Source organism: Antechinus flavipes, chromosome 1 (assembly GCF_016432865.1).
Source record: "Antechinus flavipes isolate AdamAnt ecotype Samford, QLD, Australia chromosome 1, AdamAnt_v2, whole genome shotgun sequence".
In the NCBI taxonomy this organism is placed as follows: domain Eukaryota; kingdom Metazoa; phylum Chordata; class Mammalia; order Dasyuromorphia; family Dasyuridae; genus Antechinus; species Antechinus flavipes.
In genome coordinates this window covers 184,081,958-184,103,917 of record NC_067398.1, presented here as the reverse complement: position 1 = coordinate 184,103,917, position 21,960 = coordinate 184,081,958, and the positions used below count along the sequence as shown (strand labels likewise).

The 21,960-nt window shown below is 33.7% G+C and overlaps 1 protein-coding gene across 1 annotated transcript in view; it reads left to right on the top strand.

Annotated features, from left to right (window-relative positions):
- The window catches only part of KIAA0825 (KIAA0825 ortholog), a 552,136-nt gene that overhangs the window by 88,306 nt on the left and 441,870 nt on the right, over window positions 1-21,960 (top strand). The window contains exon 4 of the mRNA XM_051971455.1: window positions 2,342-3,011. Within this exon, the coding sequence (XP_051827415.1) occupies window positions 2,342-3,011 (670 nt within the window). The remainder of the gene's footprint in view (window positions 1-2,341; window positions 3,012-21,960) is intronic.

Sequence of the window (21,960 nt, the reverse complement as noted above, 5' to 3'; positions counted from 1 at the left end):
CTCATTGTACAAATTGAACTTGGGTTGTTTTAATCATAGATCATTTTAAGACTCATGATTAACAAATGTAGTAAACAGGAGTCTCAGAAACTTAGTACATTTTGTATGATCAAATTATTTGCTATAATTGACCATAATACTAAATATGTGAAGTCTTTGTCATTTCATAGAGTGGATATTTCCTCCAGTTGTGCAGATTGTAATCTACACTTTAGTAGAGAGTTAAACGAGTTCATAGATTTAGAAGCAGAAGTAGCTGTAAGGGTCAGCTTTTCTGAATCCATCATTTGGACTTTACACTAAAGACCAGAGGGAAGTAGTAATTTGCCTCAAATCACACAGGGAACAAGTGATGGAATTGCCGTGATTAAAATCAAACCAAAGCAAATACCACTTGGTCCATACTCTGCTTGTGGGTTTCCCCTTAACTGAGTTAGGATCAAAAGACAGATTGCCTTTCTTGTCATGTTAGCAGAAAAGCTAGAGATCATACACTACTGGCATAGCCCTGCCAGAGTTTATATGACCATAATGGTAACACACTTAGAGATAGTTGCAAAGCACTTAATGTGAATTATTTTATTTTCTTCTCACAACAAGCTTGGGGGGTAGTCAATACAAATATCATTTATCCCCATTTTGCAGATGGGGACCTTGGTCTTCAGAACATTTAGATGATTTGTCTAAGGTCGCAAAACTAATAAGGGGCAAGCCGATATTTTAACCCAGATCATTCAACTTCAAGATAGGCGCATCATGTCTAACTTCCTGGAAGTTCAGTATAACAATAATACTACAGTTCAAAACTTAACTTTTAACACAGGTACTTTATAATGGATATTTAGGCCACAGATTTGGCCTTATCTCATTACTAATAGTACCAGAAAGATCTTGTTGGAACATGGTCTCACTTATGATAGTGTCCCTTAGCTTTAATCCCTCCCCAAAATGGCATTATAGTAAAAATTATAATGCATTTGATACCTAAAATTAAATATATTAATATGTATGTATATATATATGTATACTTTAATATTTTATAATGATACACATCACAAATATATTCATGACTTAAAAGATCTTCAAAAGCTGTTATGGTCAAAAAAATTCATCAGACAACATCAGTCTAATTATGAGTCTCTCCTGTTTAGCTTCACTGGTCTTCAAATGCCAGATATTTAGTAAATCACTGAGCATTTATTTACTTGTTGCCTTTTCAGATTGTTAGAATCTGTATGGGGTTGCAGAGAGACTAAATAGCTTGGAATAACTTAAGGTCACTTCCTTGACACATCTCTCCCTCCCTCCCTCTCTCCTTCCCTCTCTCCCTCCTCCTCTTTCTTCTTCTTCTTCTTCTTCTTCTTCTTCCTTCTTCTTCTTCTTCTTCTTCTTCTTCTTCTTCTTCTTCTTTTTCTTCTTCTTCTTCTTCTTCTTCTTCTTCTTCTTCTTCTTTTTCTTCTTCTTTTTCTTCTTCTTCTTCTTCTTCTTCTTCTTCTTTTTCTTCTTCTTTTTCTTCTTCTTCTTCTTCTTCTTCTTTTCTTCTTCTTCTTCTTCTTCTTCTTCTTCTTCTTCTTCTTCTTCTTCTTCTTCTTCTTCTTCTTTTCTTCTTCTTCTCTTCTTCTTCTTCCTTCTTCTTCTTCTTCCTCCTCCTCCTCCTCCTTCTCCTCCTCCTCCTCCTCCTTCTTCTCCTCTCTCTCTCTCTCCCTCTCTCTCTCTTTCTCTTTCTCTCCCTCTCTTTCCTTCCCTCCCTCCCTTCCTCCCCTCCCTCCCTTCTTTCCCTCCCTCCTTCTCTCTTTCCCTGCCTCCCTCTGATTACAAATCATGTTGTTCTATTGGGAGATGAAGATTACCCTAGGTTCTCAATAACTCCTTTGAAGCTGGTCCAGAGTTACATAAGCTCTATTAGGTCCTACTATACCATATAAGCTTCAAATCCTGGTCTGATAATAGACTCTTCTGAAATCCTATGTGTACTATAATAAACAATGATGATTTTTTTTTTTTTTACTATAGGAACTCTTGAAGACAATCACAGAATTATAAAGAGGTTGCAATCTGTGTCAGAGAAGGATATATAATTTCAATCTTGATGAAATCATGAGTCTTTAAACATACTTGATAAGAATAGAAGTCTTACAATGGGTTTAGAACATATTCTGTTATGGCTGAGATGATATATAGAGCTATAGAATTCATTTATTCCTTTAAAAGGGTCAACTTTTGCAAAAAGAACTCATTTAACATCATGAAAAATATTTGATGATACAAAATATTTTGCTTTTCATGCTTTGAAACTGATATCTTTTTTGTGGTTAAGCACATCTACATTTTTTTTCTTTAGCAAGATTTATTGAAGAATGAACAAAATCAAGAAGAAATGATCATGGATCTCCTTTTGGATATCTCTAGTCAGTGTGGAGTTTCATTCCCATGTACCCCAAGTGGAACATCTTTCCTATTCACGTCTAGAACTTCCCTACATGCAGTTGAAGATCATTCATCTATGGACGTAAAGTCTTTGTGGGATGATATCAGATTGCATCTTCGACGTTTCTTACTGAGCAAATTACAGAGTCATAATAAAATAAACAACTCACCGCACACTATTTCATTTAAAACTCATTGCATTCGACAGCTTTTGTTTCTTTATCCAGAATCAGAAGTTTTAGCCAAGTACCAAAGCCTACAGAATAAATTGGTTACTCACCTCCTAGAGAATTGTTTTTTATCTTACAACAGAGAAGCAAATTTAGACACAGTGATACATGGATACCAAAATTCCATACTTAAATTATGCAAAATGATTAAACAGGATTTTTATGTGCTAAGTGAAATTTTAGCTCCTTCTTCAGTACTAAAATTCATTAATGAAACTTACCTGGATTCCATTAAGGAAGAAATGACAAATTTTCTGGAAAAATTTTGTGAACTACAATTCAAAGAAAATGCTGTCCATGTGGTTAAAACAGGCAAGAGTTCCAGCAAACATAGAGGAGCAGTGCATGCTTTGGGTTCGTACCTTTTAAAATTTTGTTCATTATATAGTTAATCCTTCTTCCTTTTCTGAACTGAAAAGTAAGTCAAAATTCAATGTTATAATGCTTTATACATTTGCATGCATCCCTTGGCTGCAAATCTAATTAGATTATGGAAATGATGTGATTTTTTCCTGTTATTGGATTATTAAAGACTTTGGAAATGTAAGCCAAATGTGTAGCCAATGATAGTATTTTCTTATGATTATTCAAGAAAAATTATTTGGTTTACAATTGTCTTATAGGTATATACTTAAATACTGCATTTTAATTTTCTGTAATGTTTTACAGGAAGATAAATTATTGAAAATAGCATACAATGTCATTCTTCCCCAGACTTCTTTGAATAAACTAAATTTAAAAGTTTTAAAATTATATACTTTATTCAAACATACCTAGTAAATTTAATTAGAGAAATCATAAATTTTATATAATTATATATAATTTATAAATTCTTACGAATGCTGCTTTTTAGTAAAAATTGATACAAGTAGAACAATAAGCAATTTCAGAATTTTACTCAGAAGGTATTAGTCTAAAATTATTAGACTAATTAGTCTAATAGTACTAATTACTATTAGTCTAAAAGTAAGTACTTGCTATAGTACCTTCTGCCCTTTCTTATTAGTTTTATGTAACATCGTACTAATGAAGGAATATAGAGGAAAATATAATTTTTATTTAAAATGAAAATGAAAAATTAACTTTAGTAACATATTTGATAGAAAAAATTCAGGTATATTTTTAAAAATCTGCTCATAAAAACTTTTTCATTCAGTCTTTGAAAACTGGACTGTAAAAAAGATGAGCCAGATTTACTCAAATATGTCTTTTCCTTCCTCTTGTAGCTCTTTCAAATCAAAGGGAACAATTATCTATCTATTATATCTATCTAGCTATATTTTTTTAAGGAAACAGTGACATAGGAATTAACATAGATCTGAAAGGGATATCAGTTTCATTCTGACTAAAAGAAGACTATGAAGATGAATGAAAACATTTAGTGATAATAAGTTTCAATTGAGAATGTTTTGTTTCTATATAGTAGAGGAATTTGTAGCCTGATAGATGTATTTGAAAAATTCAAAAAAATTTAAATATTTATTAAACACTTACTGTATTTTTGACACAGTGCTAGACACTAAGAAAAGAAGTTAAATGTTTATAAGATGCCTCAAAATTTTTAGTGCTGTTTTATGCTTTAATAATACCTGTCCCTGTCCTCTTGTAGCTTCTTGCCTTACATGATAAGTTTATCAATTTCCCTAGAGATCTTATCTACTTACTGAGATTGGTTAGAGATAATAAAACCCCCCAAATGTTTATAGAAAAGAAATTGCTGAAAAAGTTGTTGATTTTGATAGATTTGGGTATTGTAATTTTTTGAGTAGGAGGCCTTTTTTTTTGGTAACTTTAGCTGACTAGGTTAAGCCTATGTATGCCTTCTCAGAATAAATCTTTAAATACTTAACATACATGATTAGAAAGAAAAACAGTTCTATTGAAATGAAGTTATTCCCTCACCCCCCTCCAAAAAAGACAATTTTACTATACAAATTGGATTTGGAGAAATTAGTTTCAATCTGGATCCAAGGAATTCTGTGATTTCACATTGTACCATTGAATTTAAAATATTTAAAGTAAGCATAGTAAAAATTTAAAATAAGTATAGTAATTGAAGAACATTTAATATTAAATTTCATCTGTCTAGTTAATCTTGATTATCTCAGAATACTATCTCAGAATCTGAGCATATAGAATCAGAAAATAATACTGGAAAAGGCCAAGATTTCATGAATTTTATTAATCTTTTGTTTGATTAATCTCTTGTCATCCACTGTCTTAGATTTTATTTTGAAAGAGTGCTTCTCATTCTAATTTTATTTCCTTAATAAATGACTTTTAAAATATTGTCACAATTGAATTTTCGAATACTTGGGTTTTGTTACTTTATATATTTCTTTTGCTTTTTCTAAATTATAGCTTTTTATTTACAAAACATATGCATGGGTAATTTTTCAACATTAACCCCTGCAAAACCTTCTGTTCCAACTTTTCCCTTCCTTCCTCCTTCCCCCTCCCCTAGATGGCAGGTAGTCCAATATATGTTAAATATGTTAAGGTATATGTTAAAACCAATATATATACACATATTTATACAGTTAAATTGCTGCACAAGGAAAATCGGATCCAGAAAGAAAGAAAAAAAAACCTGAGAAGGAAAACAAAAATGCAAGCAAACAATAACAGAAAGAGTGAAAATGCTATGTTGTAGTCCACACTCATTTCCCATAGTTCTTGCTCTGAGTGTAGCTGATTCTCTTCTTTACTGAACAACTGGAAGTAGTTTGAATCATTTCATTGTTGAAGAGAGCCACATACATCAGAGTTGATTATTGTATAATCTTGTTGTTGCCATGTATAATGATCTGGTCCTGCTCATTTCACTTAACATCAATTCATCTAAGTCTGTCCAGGCCTCTCTGAAATCATTCTGCTAGTCATTTCTTACAGAATTATAATTTTCCATAACATTCATATATCATAATTTATCCAGCCATAATTTATTATAAAATCTCCAACTGATGGGCATCCATTCAATTTCCAGTTTTTATCCATTATAAAAAGGGCTGCCACAAACATTTTTGCACATGTGAGACCCTTTCCTTTCTTTAAGATCTCTTTGGGATATAAGCCCAGTAGTAACACTGCTGGGTCAAAGGGTATGCACAGTTTGATAATTTTTTGAGCATATTTCCAAGTTATTCTCCAGAATAGTTGGATTCATTCACAATTCCACCAGCAATGTATCAGTGTCGCAGTTTTCTCACATCCCCTCCAACATTCATCATTATCTTTTCCTGTTATCTTAGCCAATCTGAGAGGTGTGTAGTGGTTTCTCAGAGTTGTCTTAATTTGCATTTCTCTGATCAATAAAATGATTTGGAGCACCTTTTTACATGACTAGAAATAGTTTCAGTTTCTTCGTCTAAGAATTGTTTGTTCATATCCTTTGACCATTTATCAATTGGAGAATGACTTGAATTCTTATAAATCAGAGACAATTCTCTATATATCTTAGAAATGAGGCCTTTATCAGAACCTTTGACTGTAAAAATGTTTTCCCAGTGTATTGCTTCCCTTCTAATCTTGTCTGCATTAGTTCTGTTTGTATAAAAAATTTTTAACAATATAAATGAAATTTTCTATTTTGTGATCAATAATGATCTCTAGTTCTTCCTCCTCCATAGGTCTGAGAGTTAAACTATCCTATGTTCTTCTAAATGATTTATAATCTCATTTTTTATCCCTAGATCATGAACCCATTTTGACCTTATCTTGATGTATGATATTAAGTATAGGTCAATGCCTAGTTTCTGCCATACTAGTTTCCAATTTTCCCAGCAGTTTTTGTCAAATAGTATATTCTTATTCACAAAGCTGGAGTTTTGGGGTTTGTTAAACACTAGATTGCTATGGTTATTTACTGTTTTATCCTGTGAACCTAACCTGTTCCACTGATTAACTAGTCTATTTCTTGGCCAGTACCAAATGGTTTTGATGACTGCTGCTTTATAATATAATTTTAGAACTGGTACAGCTAGACCATCTTCATTTGATTTTTTCCATTATTTCCCTTGAAATTCTTGACCTTTTGTTCTTCCATATGAATTTTGTTGTTATTTTTTCTAGGTCAGTAAAATGGTTTATTGGGAGTTTGATTGGCATAATACTAAATAAATAGATTAGTTTTAGTAGTATTGTCATGTTTATTATATTCACTTGGTCTATCCAGGAACACTTAATATTTTTCCAATTGTTTAGATCTGACTTTATTTGTGTGTAAAATGTTTTGTAGTTTTGCTCATGTAGTTCCTGACTTTCCCTTGGCAGATAGATTCCTAAATATTTTATATTATTGACAGTTATTTTAAATGGAATTTCTCTTTGTATCTCTTGCTGTTGGATTTTTTTAGTAATGTATAAAAATGCTGATGATTTATGTGGATTCATTTTTTATCCTACAACTTTGCTAAAGTTGTGGATTATTTCTAACAGCTTTTTAGTAGATTCTCTGGGATTTTCTAAGTATGCCATCATATCATTTTCAAAGAGTGGTAATTTGGTTTCTTCATTACCTACTCTAATTCCTTTAATCTCTTTTTCATCTCTTATTGCCAAAGCTAGCACTTCTACTACAATATTGAATAGTAATGGTGATAGTGGGCAACCTTGTTTCACTCCTGATCATATTGGGAATAGTTCCAGTTTATCCCCATTACATATGATGCTTACTGATGGTTTTGAATAGATACTACTCACTATTTTAAGAAAGAATGTATTTATTTCTGTATTCCTATTAATAGGAATAGGTGTTGGATTTTTTTCAATGTTTTTCTGCATCTATTGAGATGATCATATAACCATTTGTTAATTTGTTGTTAATTTGATTATTTATATAGTCAATTATGCTAATATTGAACCAGCTCTGCATTCCTGGTATAAATTCTACTTGGTCATAGTGTATTATCCTAGGGATGATTTTCTGTAATCTTTTTGCTAATATTTTACTTAAAGATTTTTGCATCAATATTCATTAGGGATATTGGTCTATAATTTTCCTTCTCTGTTTTCATTCTACCTGTTTAGCTATCAGTACCATGTCTGTGTCATAAAAGGAATTTGGTAAGACTCCTTCATTCCCTAGTTTTTAAAATAATTTATATAGTATTGGGATTAATTGTACTTTAAATATTTGGTAGAATTCACATGTAAATCCATCTGGTCCTGGGGTTTTTTTTTTAGGGAGTTGATTAATAATTTGTTCTAGTTCTTTTTCTAAGATGGGACTATTTAAGCAATTTACTTCCTCTGTTAATCTGGGCAACCTATATTTTTGTAGGTATTCATCCATTTCACCTAGGTAATTGAATTTATTGGCATAAAGGTGGGCAAAGTAACTCCTAATTATTGCTCTAATTTCCTCTTCATTAGTGGAGAGTTCTCCCTTTTCATTTTTAAGACGAACAATTTGATTTTCCTCTTTCCTTTTTTAAATCAAATTTACGAAAAGTTTATCTATTTTGTTGATTTTTTCATAAAACCAATTCTTAGTTTTATTTATTAATTCAGTAGGGTTTTTTTTTTTTTAGTTTAAATTTTATTGATCTTTTGTTTTTAGAATTTCAAGTTTGGTATTTGATTAGAGGTTTTTAATTTGTTCTTTTTCTAGTTTTTTTAAGATGCAAATCTAATTCATTGATCTTCTCTTTCTCTATTTAATGCAAGTAAACCTCTAGACACATAAAATTTCTCCTTATTACTGCTTTGGCTGCTTTGATATGTTGTCTCATTATTGTTATTCTTTTGGATGAAATTATTAATTGTGTCTATGATTAGCTATTTCACCCATTCATTCTTTAGAATGAGATTATTTAGTTTCCAATAACTTTTTGGTCTATTTTCCCCTGGCTTTTTATTAATTGTAGTTTTTATTGCATCATTATCCGAAAAGAATGCATTCACTATTTCTGCCTTTCTGCATTTGATTTTTGAAGTCCTTATGTCCTAAAATATGGTCACTTTTTGTATAGGTTCCATGAATTGTGGAGAAGAAAGTGTACTCCTGTCTTCATTCAGTTTTTTCCAAAGATCTATTATACCTAACTTTTCTAGTATTCTATTTACCTCTTTAACTTCTTTCTTATTTATTTTGTGGATTGATTTATTTAATTCTGAGAGTGCAAGGTTGAGATCTCCCAGTATTATAGCTTTGCTGTCTATTTCTTCTTGCAGCTCTTTTAACTTCTCTTTTAGGAATTTAGATGCTACACTACTTGGTGCGTATATGTTTAGTATTGATATTGCTTCATTATCTATGTTTAGTATTGATATTGCTTCATTATCTATGGTACCCTTTAGCAAGATATAGTTTTCTTCCTTAGCTCTTTTAATTAGATCAATTTTTGCTTTTGCTTGATCTGACATCAGGATGGCTACCCCTACTTTTTTTTACTTCACCTGAAGCATAATAGTTTCTGCTCCAGCCTTTACCTTTTCTCTGTATGTATCATCCTGCTTTAGATATGTTTCCTGTAAACAACATATTTTAGGATTTGGGCTTTTAATCCAGTCTGCTATCTACCTATGCTTTATGGGAGAGTTCAACCCCATTCATTTATGGTTAAATTCTGTATTTCCTGCCATTTTATTATCCTTAAATTATACTTTTCTCTTTCCTTTCTTCCTTACTCCCACCCCAGTATTAAACTTATGGGCACCGCTTGCCTCAAGCAGCCCTACCCCTTAATAACTCCTTCCCCTCAGAATCCTTCCTTATATCTTTCCCCTATTATTTCTGTATTCCCTCCTATTTATCCTACCCCTTTGCTTTTCACTTTTCCCCTCCCACTTTCTAGTGAGATGAGAGAAGTTTCTCTGTAAACCAAATGTCTAATATTTTCTCTTTGAGCCAAATCTGATGAAAGTAAGATTCACAGTGTTCATTCCCTTCCCTTCTTTCCCTCACGTGTAGTAGGTTTCTTTTGCCTCTTCATGAGATGTAATTTCCTTCTTCTTGTTTTTAATTTTTTAATTTTATTAATTTAATTTTTATTTTTATTTATTTAATTAATTTAAAACATTATTTTCTTCATTTACTTTTTAAATTTAATGAGTTTCCCTTTTTATGGTATAATCCCCTTTCCACCTCTAGTTACTTTTTTATATTATAAACAGTACAATCAAATTTTACATGCACTCTCTATGTATGGTCATAACAGAAATACAGTTCTCTAGAGTTCTTTTTACCTTTTTATGCTTCTCTTGAGTCCTGTATTTGAAGATCAACCTTTTTGTTTAGCTCTTTTTTTTCATTAGGAATAAATCAAATTCACTTATTTCATTCAATGTCCATCTTCTTCCCTGGAAGAAAATGCTCAATTTAGCAAGGTAATTTATTCTTGGCTGCATACCAAGTTCCTTTGCCTTTAGGAATATCAGATTCCAGACCCTTCGATCCTTTAATATGGATGCTGCTAGATCCTGAGTAATCCTTATTGTAGCTCCTTGGCATTGAATTGTTTTTTTCTGGATACTTGTAATATTTTTCCTTGGTATGATAGTTCTGATATTTAGCTGTAATATTCCTTGGAGTTTTAATTTTGGTTTCTTTTTCAATAGGTGTTTGATCAATTCTTTCAATGGCTATTTTACCTTGTGATTCTATGACATCTGGCAGTTCTCTTTGATGATTTTCTGAAAAATAGTGTCTAGGCTCTTTTTTTCATCATGATTTTCAGGGAGTCCAATAATACTTAGATTATCTCTCCTGGATCTAGTTTCCAGGTTTGTTGTTTTCCCAAGCAGGTATTTAACATTTTTTTCTATTTTTTTGGTTTTGCTTGACTAATTCTTCATGTCTCTGTGAAACATTCATTTCCATTTGTGAATGTTTCACAGAGACATGAAGAATTAGTCAAGCAAAACCAAAAAAATAGAAATTCTGATTTTTAATTATTTTCTTCATTTACTTTTTAAACTTCTTTTTGTAATTGTCCAATTGAGTTTTTAAATGAGTTGTTTTGTTCTATGGATTTTTTTTCCATTTCACAAATTTTTTTAAGGAGTTATTTTCTTTTTCCCATTCACAAATTCTATTTTCCTGAGAGTTTTTTTTACCTTTTCCCTTTCACATTTCAGGGAGTTATATTCTTTTTCCACTTTATGAAATCTTTCTTTTAATGAGTTATATGCATTTTTCTAAACTCTCTTGCAGAGTCTTCCTTTCCTTTCCCCATGTTTCTTCTAGCTCTCTTTTAATATCCTTTTTAATTTCTTCTAAGAGAACCTTTGTATGATGGGGACCAGGTTATATCACCCTTTGGGGCTTCATCTGGAGACAATGTGCTTTTAGTCTTCTCAGGGTTTGAAATTTGTTCTCTTTCACTATAGAAGCTGTCTATAGTTAGAGTTCACTTTGCCTTTTTACTCATTTTTTTTTAAGTTGGGATTTGCTTTTAGGGCAAGGAGCTTCCAAGCTTCCTCTATAGACCAGGAAGTGACAATGGCTGTGCTGGGATTGTACTGAGTCACTCCTGGTGCTCAGTGATTGTGGCCAAGTCCTGTGATACTCCGGCACTTTGGGGTTGACTCTTTCTTTACCTTTTGTGTTTGTGTTAGATGTTTTATAACTTCTCTGCTGATCTACTGGCTTGCCACCAGGGTAGAGTAGCCAACACTTTGGTAGAGTCCTCCCTGTAGATTCTCTGCCCTGCGGAGACTGCACACCCCATCTTCAGTCTGCTTAGTCTGCTCTGGCCTCTGTGTCTGTGCCTGACCTTCTCCTGTGCCTGCAGTCTGATCAAAACAGATCTTTTCTGGTGATTTTCGAAATTATCTTCTGCTGGTAATTTGCTGCACTCCCAATATTCATGAATTCTGCCAATCTAGCACTATTTCAAAGGCCGAATTTCATATTTAGTGTGAGGGTAGAAGGAGAGCTCAGAAAGATGCATATGTCCTCTCCGCCATCTCTTGGCTCTGCTCCCTTCTTTTATTTTCTTAGGGTAACTCTACATCTTGTTGTAAAATAGTTATATACCAGCACAATTTTTGGTGAAAGTATATTTTATGTTATTATAGCATATTGTTGTAGAGTCATTTAAATTAGGACAATCAGAATGTAGTTTAAAAACAGAAACTTTTACCATAACTGCTAAAATATAAAACTCTAACTGCATTTCCTAAGTGTACTTATTTTCTGAAACTTTTATATACAATACTTTGAAAAATTCCCTCTTGTTCCCAAAGTGTTTTCAGGAAGAAAGTGTTGTGTTAAATATCATGTATAACACAAGACAAGATTCATTTGGTTGGACAGATCTTATGGCAGTTCAGGGCTGTTGTTTTTAAATTTTCTTTTCTGTTGATTATATTTCTGACTTTTGCATTGTGGATGTGATTGCATACCATAGCTAAAGGGAGCTACATAAAGGAAAGGCAGCTGTGAACCTTTTCTTAGTGTAGAGTTGGATTTAATTGAGACTAGTATGGACTATATGAGACAATATTAAAGGAAGGCACAAAGTAGGGAGAAATAGTGAGGGCCATGCTGATTTCTCTGAAGCCAGGTTCATGGATCCTTTAAGTATTGATCCTTCTTCCAAACTGCAGTGTTTCTTCAAAAACAGTTTAGTGATCCAGGTGTGGAGGCCAGGGACCTGATGGAGGACTTCCACTTTCTGTTCAGGAAGGAAGAAGTGGAGAAACACTGATGAGTATGGAGGTGACCTCTTGGTTTTAGATGAAAAGGTAAAGTTCAAAAAAAAAAAACTTAGGCTAGAATGGCATATAAAATCTAGAAGACTGAGTAAGATATCTTCCTCTAGAGTTGGTTTTATTACCTCCTCATAGTGTAGCTATGGGTTCTTAAAGGGCTATGCCAATAGACTGAATACCCTTGACAGATTCTGGCAAGGAAAAGATTCAAGTATATAGGCTTGGGAACATACTGCCTCTTAATATTCTAAACCTTTTGTTGTTCCAAATAAGTTTTATTATTTTATCTAGCTCTGTAAAGCTAGATATACTCTTAAATCTTTAAATTAGCTTTAACAGTATAAACAGGTTATTATGGCCCAGCCTAACCATGAAATTTAAATATTCCTTCAGCTATTTAAATTGTTCCTTATTTATTTAAGGAGAATTTTTTAGTTAAATTTATAGAAGTGTCAACTGTGCTTTGGTAGAATGACTCCTAAATATTTAATGCAATTTGTAGTTATTTTGAATGAGATTTTCCTTTCTATTATTGCCTCCTAGATTTTGTTGTTGTTATATAGAATTGCTATTGAGTTTTAATGGTTTATTTTGTAGCCTACAACTTTGATGAAGCTATTGTCTCAATCAGTTTCTGTAAGCAAACCATGCTATCAGCAAATAGGGATAGGTTTATCTACTTCGTTGCCCATTTTTGTCTTTTTTAAAAGGTCAAATATTTTTCTGCATCTATTGTGCTATGTTATAGTTTTGGAAGTTTTCATTTTTAATATAATTATGTTAATTTCCCCTATCTCCCCCAGTCTCCTTCCTCATTTGAACAATCTTATCCTCATCACTAAATCCAATTTTATCTTAATAAATGATATTTGGATAAATTGCTATAGTCTGTCTGCCAGGATTTTATTTTAAAAATTTGAATGACTATTTATTAATGATATTCTTCTATAGTTTTCCTACTTTTTTTTATCCTTAACTGATTTAGGAATTTAGGACTATTGTTTTATTAGAGAGGTATGGTAAGAGTATTTTTTCTCTCAATTTTTTTAAAGAACAATTTTACACCCTAAGAATTAATTATTCCTCAAGCTTTTTGTATAATTCTCTTATAAATGCATTGGGACCAGGAATAGTTTCTTTGTTTTTTCTTCTTCCCCAATCTGGAAGTTCCTTTAAAACTAGTTCTATTTTCTTTTCTGAGATTTAAATATTTAAAGTCTCTATTTGGTATTCTGTTTATTTTGGATTCTTGTATTTTTCAGATAACTATTTCTTTTAGATTCTTAATATTACTGACAAATTACTTCATAGGTTGATAATTAGTTTAAATTGTTGGCTTTGTTATGATTCTTTCTATTTATTTTGTTGATTTGTCTCTTCTTTTAATAATTTATTGTAAAATTTCAATAGTACTTTATGGTATTGTTGAGAAGAGCCAAATCCATCATAGTTGATCATCACATAATCTTGTAAGAACAAGTCCTTAATAGTTCTCTAAATTCTGATTGATTTAATCTTACAACAAATAATGGTTTCATAGTGATATAATGATTGGTTTATACTCAGTGTAGAGCATATAAGCTGGGACTCAGACAGAGAGCCAGAGAAGACAAAGGACTGGATGTGGGAGCTCAAGCTCTCAGAGCCAAGGAGAGAGATTCAGGCTCCTGCTGGCAGGCTCCTTCATTTCTCCACCGACCACCAAGGTCTGTCAGAGCCAGAGACAGACTCAGAAGGGCTCAGAGAGAGACTCAGAAGGGACAGACTCGGAAGATATGCAGAGACAGATTCATTCCATCATTCACCTTTGTGGTGGCTGGAGGCTGAAAGAGCACAAGCCCTCAGACTCAGAGAGATTCATTTCATCTTCATCAGCCTGGCCTCCTGCACTTTCTCCACTTAGACCAAGGTTAGTCTGAAGGTCACGAGAAAGTTAGGTGAGCATCAGGCAAAGGAGACAATAAAGACTTTTGGACTTTAACACCTGGCTATGCTTTTGGTGATTACTGAAAGGAAGGCAGCTCCCAAGACCTCCAGAAAACCACCAAGAATATTACATTTTGGCGCCTGAACAGGGATGAAGAACCTACATCGTGATCCAGAAATTAGGATAAGTATAAAAAAGACAAGAAAGAAACTTTATAAAGGGCTAAACTAATATTTCAGCTGAAATGGGGGAAAATGTGTAGAAAGCATGGTTAGACTGATAAAAAACCAAGGTTTGATGTAACTTGGATTCAGATCATTGAATTCTTCAAAATATTACTATACACATCTCCTTGGTTCTCAAAGGAAAAAGAATTAGATCTAGAGGAATGGAAATTAGTAGGAGAGCAACTAAGTGAATATTACAATGCTAGTGGCCACAATTCAATTTCCAAAGAAATATTTTATACATATAACTTAATACAATTGGCTTTAAGGATTTATATAAGTATTAGAATAAGAAAAATAAGAAAGTGCAGGAGGGGGAGGATACTGACAAAGTAGGTGAAAAGGATGAAGAATTAGAAAAGAAAGGAGTTAAGTACAATTCTGATGAAATTAAGGAGTGTGGTGATTCACATCAGGAGCCATTAGGGCATTCCCTAATCCCTGACCCACCCCCCCTCAATTAACTCTTCATGGGTGCAGAGAGAAGGAGGAAGGGAAGGGGCAGTGACACAATCAGCACCACCTATGAAGCAGCCTATGACAAGATTACAAAAGGCACTAGTTAAATCTAAAAAATGACAGGATATATCTGATTTGATAAATGCATACCCTGTTAATGAAAAGTTTGACTCTTCAGGTCAAGCCAGGAGAAGATAAACTACTTTTGATCTGGAAAAAATTAAGGATTTGAAAAAGAGTTGCACTCTTTATGGGGCTACATCATCTTATGTTAAGATAGTATTAGAGAATTTGGCTTATGAAATTTTAACCCCTAGTGATTAGAAATCCATATCAAGGACATGTTTAGAACCTGGACAAAACTTGTTGTGGCTTTCTGAGTACAGTGCACTATGTAGGATACAAGCTTAACGAAATAGGTAAACTGGAGTCAATATACAAATCACCTTTGATCAACTAGCAGGTAAAGGTCAGTATGCAGACACTTCAGTACAGATTAATTACCCTTTGATAGCATATGAACAAATTGCTGCTGCTGCTATCAAAGCATGGGGCTCCCTCCCAGGAAAAAAAGATGGAGGGAAAGCCTTCACAAAAATAGCACAAGGTTCAAATGAACCCTTTGCTGATTTTATGGGGCGTCTGCAAACAGCTGTCATACAAACGATTGGAGAAAATGCAGCAACAGTAATTATGATCAAACAACTTCCTAAAGAAAATGCTAATGAGATTTGTAGAAGAATTATATGGGGACTACACAAAGATGCTCTTTTAGAGGAGATCATAGATGCTGTGCCACAGTGGGCACAAATGTTTTTTATATCTAGGGATGCAGAACATGGGAAGACAGGGTCCTTCGTGGCAAGGGACTTCCAGAGAGACTTATCAATGCTTGCAATGTGATAAAGTAGGGCATCTGAATGCCCACTGTAGGCAAAGAGACAGAGTGAGAGAACAGGATGGGAGAATAAAACCCAAAACCCTGTGCAATAGGGCTTCCACTCAGCCTCAAAATGTAGATTGACCCAGGGAAATGAGAGGTAGGGCCCAGCTCCAAGACCTCAAACAAACAAACAAAAAAAAACAGGTGGAGCATGATGGCAGCCAAGGTTAAACCCAGAGAATCTTTAGAAGTTCAGGAATCTGATATGATCAATTAGCCAAAAAGCAATCTGATGGGAGAAAGGAATTACAATTGGGGAGAATATAGGCTTTTTAACCCAACAGAAGGACAGTGTCCAGTGAAAGCAGCTCCAATGTAATTGTCAGGTGATGAGAAGAGATCTAAAAAGTGATGAATGAAAGAGATCAGATAAGTTAACTTCTTGGGAGAGAGGGTTTGCTTGTATCTCTACAGATGGAGAAGGAATCAGATGGGTACCAACAAGCACCAGAGAGAGGTAGAAAAAGAGAAAAACTTCAAAACAAAGAAGACCTAAAAAACATCTGACACTGAAAGAGCATGGCTGATAATAAAACTGTTATAGAACTTCAAAATCTGCAGGAATCATTGGATTTCCTGACACATAATGAGATTATTGCAGGATTTCAAAACTTGCAGGAATCATTGGATTCCTAAGACATGAAGTAAAGGACAGTAAATTGGTTTTGGACTATTCTAGGACTTATGGACATGTATAATTCCTCATGTTGATTCATGTTGTTTGTTATGTAATACCCTCCATGTTGCTGGATTTATGTATACCTGTTTCAAGTGAAACCCTTCAAAAATCCACTAATCTGGGTTGATTCCCCATTTTCTTTGGTGTTTTCATCTTCCTTCCTGAGACATCAGGGAAGGCATGATCACCTCCTTTTTGGTGTTTTCATCCCTTTTTTGAGGAGTCAGGGAAGGTATGATTACTTCCTTTTTTAAGGTTCTCACTTCCTTGAAAAGTCAGGGAGATTGTGACCACCTTATGGTCTAAAACAAAAGAAAGCGGGAGATATTGTGAGCCAGAACTCCAAAACAAAGATTCTTACAAGGTGTTAGTGGAATTGATAAAGACAATGGTTATCTAGTTTGCATGGTTCTTAATAGTTCTCTAAGTTCGGTATGATTGATTTAATCTTTCAACAAATAATGGTTTCCGAATGATATAATGATTTGTTTACACTCAGTGTAGAGCATATAAGTTGGGACTCAGACAGAGAGCCAGAGAAGACAAGTGGACTGGAGATAGGAGCTCAAGCTCTCAGAGCCAAGGAGAAACAGATTCATTCACTTCATCTCACACCACTGTGGTGGCTGGCCTGGCCTCCTGCACTTCCCCCACTGAGACTAAGGGTGGTCTGAAAGGCTCTCCAGAAAGCTGTTCAGCCTCAGGCAAGGAGACAAAGAATTTGGACTTTAACCTGGCTATTCTTGTGGTGATTACTCTACTGAAATGAAAGCTACTCCAAAAACCTCCAAGAAAACCAACAGAGAACACTACAATCAATATACCATAACTTATTCAACCATTCCCCAACTAATGGACATCTACTCAATTTCCAGTTCTTTGCCACTACACAAAAGAACTGCTACAAATTTTTACAAGAATTAGTACTTAGTTTTGTTTCTGTAGAAACAAAGTTGTTTAGTTTTTGTTTCTGTGATTTTTTTTTACTTTTCCAACTCAACTATTTCTCCCCTAAATGACCTTAAAGAAAAGATAATACTAGGGGTTTTGCTACTGTCCTCTAAGGATTTTATGACCTTTTCATCTGACTTGCAACTTGAAAATTTCATATGCATTGTTCCCCCATTAAAAAACATAACATTTTTCTCTTTGTTTTCCAGAGCTTAACACTATTCTTTGTGCATAGTAAGTGCTTAATAAATGCTTTATTCATTTATTTATAAGTATTGAGTGTACTTTAGTAGGTTAATTCCCAGTTAGTTTATGAATATTGCAGGTATTTTAAATGGAATCACTCTTTTTCCCTCTTTATTTTGTTAGAAAAATAGAGAAAAGGTAATTAATTTTATGTGCAGGTTATATGATACTAATTTAATGAAGATATTGTTTCAATTAATTTTTTATTTCATTATGTAAATAAACCATTTTATCATCTGCAGAGTCAAATTTTGCCCATGTCTATATTTATTCCCCAAATATCCTTTTTTTTCTTGCCTTATTGCTGTCATTTTGTATAGATGGTAATCATGATTAATTTATTCCATATTTAATTGGCAAAGCTGCTAGTGTTTGTCCAGAACAAATCATGCTGACTCTTTGTTTTATTTTATTTTTTATTAGGGAAATGTCTTTTATTCTTGTTTATAAGGCTTTTTAATAAAAATCGGTAATATATGTGTATATATTCACACACACACACATGCTATACCTAATATAATAGTGTGGTTTTTGTTATTTTTCTTATTGAGATTAATTTGTTAAATTTACTATAATCTATTGAAGAGCCTTTGAATCCCTGCTCTAAATGCAACAGGAGACCTGGTGCTGGAATCTAGACTGGAGATAGAGACCTGAAATATAGTAGCATTCAAGCAAATATCCAAGAGTTGTAAACCTTAGTAAATCTTTAAGGCTTTGGAGCTCTCACTGTAAGACTTTCCAGAACAATACAACTAATTCAGATGAATGGAAACCTATAATTTTGTGTAGGGGGCAAAAGGACCTTATTAAAATTTAGTCTAAAAAGAAGTAATAAAGTCCAGTCACATTCAGTGGGCAGCCTTACCCACTAGTCCTCCAGCTGATTTTAAATTTGCTGCTGACCATTCATCTATAGTTTGTGGCAGAAGAGACCGATCATTCCCTTACATCAAGGATTTACAAGGGGCCTTTTTCGCCCCGATGAAATCCTTTGGCAATCTGGTGAAATTATATTTCTTCTCAAAACTATATTAAAATGTACAAAATAAAAATACAAAGGAAACCAACTGTAGTGAAATACAGTTCTTTGTTTAGGTTCATGGACCCAAGATTAAGATGAATAGACTAAGTATAATTAGCCCAGTATGGAATTCTAGACAACCTAATAAGAAACTTATTAGGCCAAGATAAACTACATACTACATACAAGAGAAAGAATATTTATAGTGCTCTCTTTAAAAAAGAAAAGGTTTCTTGAAAAGTTTCCTTTTCTTCCTTTTTTAGTTAAGACTGGACCTTAGTCTCTTTGAGATCATATGAAAGAGCTTTCATAACCAGCTCTAGTCTTTTCCCCTGTTTGCATCCTAAGCATCACATCACCTACTGCCTGCTGGACAGTTCAGAAGAGATGTTCCACAGTTGTCTTAAAATTCTACATGTTCAAAACAGAACATACATCTTTCCTTCTTTAACTGCCCCTCTTTCCAAACTTGCATATTTCTGATCAGGACACCACCATCATTCCAGTTCCTCAGGTTCAACCTTGTAGCTGGGCTTGATTCCTCATTCTCCCTCCACCCACATTTCCAAGCTCTTGTAAGAAAGGGAAGAACATCAGGATGCCTTTAGTTTGTACTGACCAGGTGACCCTGGGAAAATCACTTTACGCTATTTGTCTTAGTTTCACCAAATGTCTAAAGAAGATAATAATAATAGCAACCTATCTCTCAAGATGGCTGTGAGGTTACTATAAAATATATGATATTTATGAAGCACTTGGCATCTGGTAGGCATTTAATAACTGGGTAGTTAGTTGGTTTAGTAGATAAATTGTGGACATGGAGTCAGGAACACTCATCTTTTTTAATTCAAATCTGGCCTCAATCACATACTAGCTGTGTGAAACTGGGCAAGCCACCCAATTCTTTATGCCTCAGTTTTCTTATCTAAAATGTGCTGGAGAAGGAAATGGCAAACAACTCCATAATCTTTGCCAAGAAAATACCAAATGGGTTCACAAAGGTCAGACATGATTGAAAAGATTGAGTTACAAAAGGCACTTATAAATACATGCCTCCTTTCTTTCTTCTATCTACATCTCTCTCTACAACTCTTTTTCTTCATTTACACTGCCAAATCTCAGTCCAGGCCCTTATTACCTCTCACCTGAACTATTACAATTGTCTTCTAAATACCTCAGCATCCCTCTTGCTTTCCTCCCATTTCTGTTTTGAGTTTGATACCACAGCTCAATGCAACTTCCATTATTTTCTAAAGTGCACATCTAACTCCTTAAACTCTAGTAATTCTTTATTACCAGTAGCATCAAGTACAGACATTTTGATCTGGCATTTAAAATCACAATGTGGCCCTCATCCTATTTTTCCAGCACTGTTACACATTACTATCCTCCACATACTCCATAGTTGAGTTAAACTGACCTTTTTATGGTCCTTATGAACCACATCCATTTTTTCTTGGCTTCCTGCTTTTTTGTCTTAGCTGACCCCTATCCTTATCTCTACTGGGAATTTCTAGTTTAGTTTAAGTATCACCTTCTACATAAAGTAGATTGCTAGATTGGATCATCATGTTTTTTTCTATAATCCTATAGCTTTCTATAATATTTTATTAGAAATAAATAGTACTGTAATTTTTTGTCATCAGAAATTATAAGCTTCAAAATTCCCATTTCTTCAAAATGCCCTTTTGAGATCATATATCTGAAGTTTGAGAAAATTAACATTAAATGAAGATATATTTTTATTTTGTAGCCAACACTTGAACATAAAGTTACAAAGAAAAATTCTCAAAAAATACAGTGACACATTGATTGAAAAACTCCCTTTGCTGTGAGGGGAAAAAAAAAATCAAATCTTCATATATCATACCTGTGTAGCTTGCCTTCTTGGGACTATTTCCCAGCTCTTATAGTCACAATTGGGGTCCCCAGAGGATTTAGCTGATTTCTTTTTACTTCAGGATATCAGGGGTGACTTTGAGTGGCTGGAGTGTCTAATACTGTTGCTCTTAAAGGTCATCTGTGAACAGGAAACTGGTAGAAATAGGGCAGTGTGAGACTAATCTCCCAATCCCACAATATCGTAATAGCCTTAGAATATCAGCCAGTACTTTTGTGAGCATGGTAGCAGAAATAGAGACCTGAGGCTGTTGGGCTATGTGCTTTTCGGTGAATTGATTTGGAACTTAGCAGTGGGCTCTTTGGGGAAAAACAACATAAAAATGTTTGGGTTTTTTGTTTGTTTGTTTGTTTTGTTTTAGTTTAGTGGAAAGCTTGTAAGACTCCAGTAAACTTCCTTGATGACTGCTTTTAACTCTGCTTTTTCCTCCTTTTGTGTTACAGAATTGTTTTGTAAGTGCTTTTGGAGTTCCAGAGTATATTTAAATACACTTTTAAAAAATGTGTTGTTTGTTTGACTCTTTGGATTCTATATAGGGGAACATGTGATGAAATGAAACTTTGAAGTCCCTGGCACTCTGGATCCTTTTCTTCTTTTATAAAGTCTTTAAGAAATTCCCCTTAGGTATAGCCCTTTGATGTTGGTGCCTGTTCCAGAGTCTAGAATCCATGGTCTTGTATTGGTTATGAAGAATAGTACTCCCTGAAGTTGCTTCCTCCTCCAAATAGCTGTCTGTCTTTTTCTTTTTTTTCTCTTTTTCTTGCTTTCTTTCTTTCTTTCTTTCTTTCTTTCTCTTTCTTTCTTCCTTTTTCTTTAAAAAAATCTAATTTTTTTTTCTAGTTACATGTAAAATAATTTTTTCACATTTGTTTTTAAAACTGGGTGTTCCAAATTTTCCCCTTCTTCCTTCCTCCCCTTATCTCCCATGAGAATGCACATGTGAAGTTATGCAAAACATTTCCATAAGTCATGTTGCAAAGGAAAACAAATCAAGCCCTCCCCCCCAAAAAAAACTCTCAAGAAAAATAAAGTGTGGAAAAAAAATATGCTTCAATCTATATTTAGACACAATCAGTTCTTTCTCTGAATATGGTTAGAAGCTGTCTTTCCATAGCCATCTTTGTCTTTTTGTCCTCTGAGTATCTGTGCTTCTAGATGGACAAGTTGTTATCTTCTGCCAGAGTCTTTTTGGTAACATGGTCAGTGATGCCAGTGGTAAAAGAAAGGGATTTAACTCTTCCTTCTGGATTTCCTTTCTCTCCACACCATTCCTGCACTGTCTTCTGGTTT